Source organism: Jaculus jaculus, chromosome 6 (assembly GCF_020740685.1).
Source record: "Jaculus jaculus isolate mJacJac1 chromosome 6, mJacJac1.mat.Y.cur, whole genome shotgun sequence".
In the NCBI taxonomy this organism is placed as follows: domain Eukaryota; kingdom Metazoa; phylum Chordata; class Mammalia; order Rodentia; family Dipodidae; genus Jaculus; species Jaculus jaculus.
This window is the reverse complement of record NC_059107.1, coordinates 92,472,721-92,481,909: the sequence shown is the minus strand read 5'-3', so window position 1 is coordinate 92,481,909 and position 9,189 is coordinate 92,472,721. Positions and strand designations below refer to the sequence as shown.

At 53.8% G+C, this 9,189-nt stretch overlaps 1 protein-coding gene across 1 annotated transcript in view; it reads left to right on the top strand.

Annotated features, from left to right (window-relative positions):
* Positions 1-2,568: 2,568 nt before the first annotated feature.
* Faim2 (Fas apoptotic inhibitory molecule 2) overlaps positions 2,569-9,189 on the top strand; it is a 44,099-nt gene continuing 37,478 nt past the window's right edge. Inside the window, exons 1-2 of the mRNA XM_004649816.3 lie at positions 2,569-2,903; positions 5,471-5,672. Coding sequence (XP_004649873.2) covers positions 2,889-2,903; positions 5,471-5,672 — 217 coding nt within the window. The 5' untranslated portion in view covers positions 2,569-2,888. The remainder of the gene's footprint in view (positions 2,904-5,470; positions 5,673-9,189) is intronic.

The window sequence follows — 9,189 nt, the reverse complement described above, 5'->3', positions numbered from 1 at the left end:
CACAACAGATGTGTGAGTGGCCGATGAGGATGGAAGCCAAGGATTTCACTAAGCACCAACGGTGGAAGGAACCCTTAGGGCCACAGCAACAGCTGACACCAGGAGCTTCTTGTTTGCTGGGCGTTCTGTTAAACTTTAAATACAACATCTCTCTGCACGGCTGAGGTCAGTGCTCACCGGCCCATTTTACAGAGGAGGGAGCCAAGGATCTGAGAGAGAAACTCACTTGTTTCAGCTTTCAAGTAGGGCACGTAGGATCGCCTCTGCCGGTGCTTTGACCATCACTCCTAGCTGCCTCCAGACACCAGACAGGTGCACACAATGACACTATCATGTGCACTGATGACATCAAAATGTCTGCGAATGCTGGGCGAGGTGGCGCACACCTTTAATCCCCACACTTGGGAGGCAGAGGTGGGAGGATCACTGTGACTTTGAGGCCACCCTGAGACTACATAGTGAATTCCAGGTCAGCCTGGACTAGAGTGAGACCCTACCTCGAAAAAACAAAAAAGAGGGAAAAAAAAAGCCTGAGAAATATAAAGCTTTTGCCTAATGTACTTTACTTGCCCAAATATTTGTTCACCAACTACATGTGCCAGGCGCTGTTTTAACCCACAAGTACAGACCAGTGTAAGACACCCCCAAAGTAGGCTCCTCCAGAAAAGGCTGTAGGTGATCCCTTCCCAGAGGCTGTTGCTGTTGCTGACATTCTTGTGGAGAGAAAAAGAGAATGAGAGGACAAAACAAAATTTAAAGTCAGAGGTGACAATTGTCACTGAAAAATAAAGCTGGAGGGCTGGAGGAATGGCTTAGCCAGTTAAGACATTTGCCTGCAAAGCCAAAGGACTCAGGTTCGATTACCCATGTTAGCCAGATGCACAAGGGGGCGCACACATCTGGAGTTCATTTGCAGTGGCTGGAGGCCCTGGCATGCCCATTCATTCTCTCTCTCTCTCCCTTCCTCTCCCTTTCTCTGTTAAATAAATAAATAAAAAGAAAGGAAAGCTGGAGCAGGAAAAAAGAACTGTCTAGTGTGCTGGGTGGGGTACTTGGGCCGACAGTGTGCCTGTGTAAGATGAGGCTATGTCTGAGAGCATTAAAGCAAGCCACACTGTGTTCCAAGAAGACCCAGCAAGTGCAAAGCCCCGAGCTGAGTGCGCTTGGCCCTGTAAAGGGGAAGCAAGATGCTTGCAGAGTGAGGAGGGAAGAAGGCACAGGGATCCTTAAGGCATGAACATTCCAAAGACACCACCATGTGAGGCTCCACACAGTAATGGCCCCTATCTGGGAAATATTAACACCTATAATTGATCTAGTGCATTCCGCACACCAGCAGCACAGAAAGCTTTACTAGGCACCATGCTTAAGTCTAACGCAGAGACAGGCCAGAAATTCCACCAGCACGCTGTGACAGAAGCTACATGGGGCGCTCAGAAACCGTGGAACAGGGGAGCAGCCTGCAGGGCTTGTGGAGGAAGGGGCCCTTGAGCCCATCAAGCAAAAAAAAAAAAAAAAAGAGAGAGAGAGAGAGAGAGAGAGAGAGAGAGAGAGAGAGATTGAGAAAGAAAAGAAAAGAGCTCTGAATGCAGGAGAGCTCCTGGAGCCACTCTGGGGACCAGGACAGCTCACGGGAGCAGAGGCTTGGGCTGCAGGGACCAAGGATGAGATGTTAGGGATCAGAAAGTAAGTGGCCACCTCTCCTGGCCCCGGGTGGTGGCTTCGCACCCACTCTAACTCTAATGGGTCCTGACCCTTCTCTCTGCAGCTCACCCTGCACGGTGGGAGACCACACGGAACCCTGCGGTCAGAGATCCCTCAGTCACTGAGCACGCTCTCCCTGGCAGGGCCTCCCGTCTTCAGTGGGCTTTCTACAGCAATGCCCATGGCATGGACAGTCCAAGGAGTGCACAGCCTTCCCCTTCCCCTCCTTCTCAAGGCAGGCACCACACAGCCAGTGAGTGACTGAGTCTCTTGAGACTGCAGATCCCACGGTGGCGGTGACGCTGCCGCAGCTGCAGAAAGTGGGGGGCCGGGTGATGACCGAGCCCCCAAGGAAAGGCCAGGGATGGAGATGGAGCGGCGTTGAAAAGGGGGGAGGGGCTCCGACATAGAAACAGAGACGTCTCTAAACGTCCCAAGAGCTGACAACAACAGAAGCTGCGCCCACCCAGCCATATCTCTGCGAGTCAAGAGTCGAGAGGGCGATTGCTCCCATTTCACAGGTGGGGAACGAAGAAGGAAGAGTGGTTCCAGGCCTGCGCAAGGCCCAGGGGAACACAGGGCCCAGGGGGCCCCTGTCCGGTTAGGAGCAGGCAAGGTAGACAAGCCGTCCTAGACTCTCCCGCTCCGCAGCGGATGATGAAACACACGAGAGGGGTGTAGGAGCTGGGGGCAGAGATCGAGACGCTTCCAGAGAGGCAGGGGCTGGAGCGTGTGGGTGCAGAGATGTTGGGGAGCTGAGGCCTGAGTCGGGTTCCGGTTCCTGGCAGCCTAACAGGCAGCATCAGCTAGTCAGGTGTCAGGGAGTCCCCGTGCCTGCTCCCGCCCGCCCCCACGGACCCATCCACTGGCTGCTCCCCGGCGCCGAGCTCCCCGCTCCCCGGGGAGGGATAAAGGTCCTGGGGAGGGAAAGCGTGGGGGGGGGGTGCACACCTCCGTCCAGCCTCTCGAATCCGCAGCGTCCTGTCTGGTCCGCAGCATCCTCTCACGGCCCTCCCCCTTCCCCCGGAGCGCGGATGGTATGCTCCGAAATCTGCCTGGCCCCGGGGCCCGCAGTGGATGTTGCTAGAACCCACGCGGAGGAAGGAAGAGGAGACGCAGGCAGGCTGTGGTGACCCAAGCGGCCGCCTCTGCCTCAGCGACCCCTTCCCTCGAGAGACGGCACCATGACCCAGGGAAAGGTATGGGGGCACCTTCCCCGCCTGCACCATCCTTCATCCTTTGGGCTCCCCCCACCCCCTCCAATCTCCCTGTCATCCTGAACAAGCTTTCTGGACCACTTTAAGCATCCTCCCCTGGCTCCAGGGCAAAGGTCCTCTGTGGTCCTTGCTGAAGTCAGAGGACCAAATGGCCCATTTGAAAGAATGGGCCAGGTTTTCTTGTCCCAACCCCAAGGCTCTCCTCCCCTGCCTTGTCTCCCTCCCACCTCATGCTTTAGCATCACAAGGCTCTTCACAGGTGCCCTGCCCTTATAAGGAGTCAGCTTGGGTGAGACAAGTGTGTGTGTGTGTGTGTGTGTGTGTGTGTGTGTGTGTCTGTCTGTCTGTCTGTCTGTCTGTCTTAGGGTGAGCCTAGCGGGGCAGTGCCTATGGTTATTCCTCCAGTACCAGATCGAACCACTTTAGGGGCATTTTTCACACACCCCTGCAGACACCCCCAACTCCATGATTCCACATCTGGGTATTTGGATGCAGACCTTATGGTTGGGGGTGACTGGCCACCCTGTATCAGGATGCTCTGATCTTTGTTTTTGTTCTGATGGGAATGGGTAAAAATGCCCCCCCCCCCTTAGTTTTAGGTATGAATTCCAGGGGTGGGACTGGGCAGAAACAAGGCTGGTCCAGGAGGGTTATGTAACATCAACAGCCTGTGGAATTATACAACCACTAGGGCCTAGGGAAAGGGGGGAGGGTCCTCTGGCCCTTTGTTTAGAAGTACTAAGGATTGGGCACAGGAAAGCCCTCCCTACATACCCCTTCTTCTCTCTAAGACCAGCCTCGGAGCCAATAGAATGCCCTCCGTGGGTCGTCGGACCCTCCTCTCTGTCTTTTAAAGCTCTTCATGGCCTCAAAATGATGTCATTGGGTGATACCACCTCCTGCCAATGGCTAAGCGTCATTTGGGAATGCCATGTATGGGTGTCAGGGAAGGTGGGGCCCAGAAGGCTCTGGGGTGGGGGAATGCTGAGTGGCTGGGTTAGGGGCTTCCCAAGGCTGCCTGACAAGGGGAGTGGGCGTCGGAAGGATGTGTTCTTCCGGGCCTGGGCTGCTGGTCTCTGAGGAGGCTGAGCAGCGTGATGAAGTGAAGCCTCCCCTTATGCTCCCACTCCACCCGCCAGCATGAGCCAGGGCTGCCTTCCGTCCTGGGAGAATGGGTTTCTCTGCCCTTGGCCTTCTGTCCTCATCTCCTTAGAGGTTTTCTGGAGGACCACTCGCCTCCCCGAGTCCCGTGGTCCTTGGACTGGTGAAGAACCAACCTGTGGGCCCCTCGTTTGTCCACCTGCAAGTAGCCCCGCTGCCCTCCTTGTGGCCTTTCAGCCCTGGCTTCCTGCGACCACAAGGCCACAGGCCCTTTCTATCACTCTGCTTTCACGCCGTGGTTCTAGGCCATCTTTTCTTCTCTGACCCTCACAGCTCCCCTCACCCAAAAGTAAGCATGTCATTGTGGCTAGGGGTCATTCTCTGAGTGTAAACACACTGGCATTCTCAACCTATCCTGAGTGTGTGTTTTCCTCTGGGCCTCAGTCCCCTGTCTTAAGTGAAGGATGAGACTAAACTAGAAATCTGTGGTCTCTTCCAACAATGACATCCTTCAGTTCTATTCTGTTTGGGAACAGTGTGAGGTTTTTGCAGAATGAGGGCAGCTTGTCCTCCTTCCATCTTACAGGCCCTTCCTTTTTTTCTGCCTTTCTGTGGCACCTTCTCTCCTCCATACCACTCTCTGTAAATTTCCAGCCCAGCAGAAGGCAGTCCATTCAAGTGGGTGGTGCCTGGGCCCTGCAGCCCAGCAAGCCATGTGTGGCTGTGTGACCTTGGGCAAGTCACTTTCCTCTCTGATTCTCAGTTTCCTCCTTTTATTTATTTATTTATTTTTTCTTTGAGGCAAGCCCAACAGACTGGCCCTTTTTTAAAATGTGTGTGTGAGAGAGAGAGAGAGAAAGAGGGAGAGAGAATTGGCATGCCAGGGCCTCCAGTTGAACTCCAGATGTGACAGCCCCTTGTGCACGTGTGTGACATCGTGCGCTTGCATCACTGTGCGTGTGGTTTACATGGGACCTGGAGCGTTGAACGTGAGTCCTTAGGCTTTGCAGGCATGCGCCTTAACCGCTCAGCCATCTCTCCAGCCCTCAGTTTCCTCTCTTTCAGCAGAGGTTGAATACAGTGAGCAAGGTGGCAGGGTGATGAAACAGGACAACTGTCATTCAGTAATAGTCTTGAATATTTCCCGGGGATCAGGCTCCTCCCTGGACTCCAGGAAAACACAGGACCACAGACACCCAGCTTGTTTCCCAGGGGGCCCTGTGGCCACCCAGGGTGGGGCACTCCCATGAATGTTTGGCTTCCTGTCTTTGCCCCAGCTCCACCGTGCACCCCAGCTGGCCTCACTCTTCCTGAGCTCATTTCTGCCAGCTCTCATGTGCACAGGTGAAAGAACACGCAGGAAGGTTCCAGGAATGGAGGGGCTGGTGAGGAGGGCTTGGAAGGCTCTCTTTCCCTGGTGACCGTCTCCCTCTGCCTCCACTCCACAGCTCTCCGTGGCTAACAAGGCCCCGGGGACCGAGGGGCAGCAGCAGCAGGCGGCACATGGTGAGAAGAAGGAGGCCCCAGCAGTGCCCTCGGCCCCACCTTCTTATGAGGAGGCCACTTCTGGGGAAGGACTGAAGGCGGGGGCCTTCCCCCCAGCCCCCACGGCTGTGCCTCTCCATCCAAGCTGGGCCTATGTGGACCCCAGTAAGTCTCTCAGTCATTTGAGGTGGCAATGACAGGGCAGGAGGACGCTACTCAACTGCTTTATGAACCCAGTGGTTGCGCAAAATACGCTGCCAGAGGCTCTGGAGAACTGCTGGGAGTAGGTCAAAGAGGACTCTGGAAAGGGGGCGAAGGAACGTCTTTAGTCAGGGTGCTTCCGACAGGGAAGGGGGAAGGTTCTACAAGTCACTGAATTAGGTTAAGTAGAGGTGATGGATGGGGGACAAGAGCCGAGGTGTTGCCTAGAAAAGCCTACCTAGGAGGATGAGATGCAGACAGGTGATTTGGGGGAGATGAGAATGGTCAAGAAGGGGCAGTTTGGGAAAAAAGTGGGGACTGGGGAGATGGCTTAGCGGTTGAGGCACTTGCCTGCAAAGCCTAGGGACCCAGGTTCGATTCCCCAGTATCCATGTAAAGCCGGGTGCACAAAGTGGTGCATGCATCTGGAGTTCGTTTGCTGTGGCTAGAGGCCCTAGTGCCCACTCATTCTCTTTTGCGTGTGCTCTCTCTCTCTCTCCTTGCAAATAAATAAATAAAAATAAAAAGAAGGACCAGTTTTAGACTACCCTTGCCTGGGTAGGATGCCCTCCAAGTGGGGGTGTGCCATTTACAGTGACTGGTCTGAAACTTTAAGGAGCTCAGATCCTCTTGGAGGCCCCAGGGTTGTTAGCGGCTGAGCCTGGGGTTTTACTTCCCAACCTCTTTTCCATGGCCTTTCTCTAGCCTTTGTTGGGGGCAGGAGGGCATGGTGTGGGTAAGGTGTTGGGAACCATCCCAGTGTCACTTGTGGCCAGACCCAAGTCACAAGTACACTCACCAGCAGTGACAATTCCTAGGGTTGCAGTCATGGGATCTCAGGCTGTTGGCAAAACAGACTTCAGCAACTTTGCTGAGAGCTATAAAGCTGACCTGGAATTCAGTATGTAGTCTCAGGCTAGCCTCCAACTCACAGTGATTCTCCTACCTCTGCCTCCTGAGTGCTGGGATTAAAGGTGTGCGCCACCACATCCAGCTAGAAGATCTCTGACATCCTTAGCCTCTTTAGGGTCATCTCTGTGACCCTCAACCTCCCCTCCCCCACTTTGCCATCCTCACTGCCTGCAGGGTTCTAGAAGGGATCTGGGGACAATGCCTTAGACAGACCTCTGTTTACAAGGAGTAAGTGGCCACCATGGTCCACACCTCCTCCAAGCCCAGAGCCCAGAAGCCTCACCCCAAAGTGAAATACGGGAAGGTCACTAAAGGTGTGGTGTGGGGGAGCCCTGCCCACTGCTCCAGGTCAAGTCCTGTGCCCCCTGCTTCCTGTGGTATAGCTAGTGGGTTGGCAGGGGAAGCAGGCAGATTGTGTGAGATAAGTGGAAAAAGGCTGGGTCTTCAGACCCCAATTTAGGCTAACACAACTGTCCCGCTCCCTTCCCACATTTTTCTTTTCTCCTGTCTTGTTTGCTATGACCACCTACTTTAAGGAATATTCTCCAAGGAACTAGTAAAGGAGGAAGGCCCATCTGCAGTCAGCAGGTGACAAACGTTTACTCGTATGATCCAGGCAGCGTCAGGTCTTAGCTCATTCCGGGGATGCAGAGTCCTGCCAGGGTCTCTACCCTCCAGGGCTGACTGTGTAAATGGACACTGACACTGATGCTTGGAAGATCATCTGCCCCACCTGCCAGTCAGGGAAGGCTTCCTGGAGGAAGAGGTAGCCACCCAGAGCCCTGCAGAGCGCTATGAATTAGTCTGTGAAGGCACAGAAGGGGAGAGGTCCAGGGGCAGACAGGCAGGTAGCTAAACAAATGTACTCAAGCCAAGAAAGTGGAGGGGTGTGCAGGGGGCTGAAGAACTCCCCCCACCCAGGCTGTGAAGCTTTACTAAAGGAACTTGAACTGTGGGGCATCGTGGTCACTCTGTAATCCCAGCACTTGGGAGTTAGAGGCCAAAGGATCAGGAGTTCAAGGGCATCCTCACCTACAATGTGAGTTTGAGGCCAGCCTTGGATACATGACACTGTGTCTTGAGAAACAAACCAAACCAAAAACTACTTGAAGAGGCTGAGGAGGTGGTTTCAGGGGAGAAGCGCTCCCTGGGCAAGCATGAGGACCTGGGTTTAGCCCCCTGGAACACGGGTAAAGCTTGGCGTCGCAGCGCATGTCTGTGACCCCAGTCCTCTTCTTGCATGATTGGAAATGGAGTTAGGAGAATTTCCCAGAAGCTCAAGGGTCAGCCAGTCTGGTGTTCCTAGCAGTGAATGAGAGACCCTGTCTCACACAAGGTGGAAGATGAGCACTCATGTACAGTGTGGCACGTGCACACTTGTACTTACATGCATGGACAGGCGCATACACATCAGACATACACTTAAAAAAATGGAGTGGAGAGATGGCTTCATGGTTAAGTGCACTTCCTGTGCAAACATGGAGGTCTGAGGGAGCCTGAGACAGCCAGAGTTCAAATCTCCAGATCCCACATAAATGGCAGGATGTGACCATGCGCCTGTAACCCCAATCCCGAAGGGGACAGAGAACCAAGAATCATAGAAGTCCCCTCATAAGCTCCAGAATCAGTACAGAGACTCTGGCTCAAAACAAGACTAGGTGATGGGGCTGGAGGTATGGCTTAGCGGTTAAGGCATTTGCCTACAAAGCCAAAGGACCCAGGTTCAATTCCCCAGGACCCACGTTAGCCAGATGCACAAGGGGGCATATGCATCTGGAGTTTGTTTGCAGTGGCTGGAGTCCCTGGCATGCCCATTCTCTCTTCTTCTTTCTCGGTCAAATAAATAAATAAATATAAATAAATAAAACTTTTTTTAAAAAAAGACTAGGTGGAAGAGTGATGGAGTGGGCCACCTGGGCCACCTCAATATCTATCTCTCTCTCTCTCTCTCTCTCATTCATACACACACACACAGAGGCACAGGCCACATCACACAAATACACACACATCACACCACACACTTACACCACACCACACCATACACACACACACACACACACACACACTCACACATGCAAAACAAAACAAAACCTTGAACTTGAATGATGGAAGGGGGAGCCACTGAAGATCTCCAACAGTGCAGTGCCATGGTCAACTCTGAAAGACCAAGATGGGCTGGTGCTGAGGCCAGACCAAGTGGGGACCATGGAGGGAACTAACATAGACATATTCCAGGGCTTGGGAATGGCCCTGAAGAGGGCACAGGGGGGAAAGCAGTATTATCCTCAGCTGGCACAGAGCACATGGGCTTTCCTTTTGATCTCTCTTGGCCCCTGATAAGTGGCCGCCATCCCTGTACCTGAACATACTTCAAGGCTGGTGACTTAACTCAAGGTCACACAGCCCCGGAGGATGATGCTCCACCTGTGGGTCTGTTAGACAATGGAGTCTTTGCTCTTGCAAAGGCAGAGTTCTAGGACCAGGCCAGACCTTCACCCCTACTCTTACCCTTCCTGACTTCCTTTCCCCCAAGCCCTAGTTTCCTACTGGAGCAGCAGGAGACCGGGCA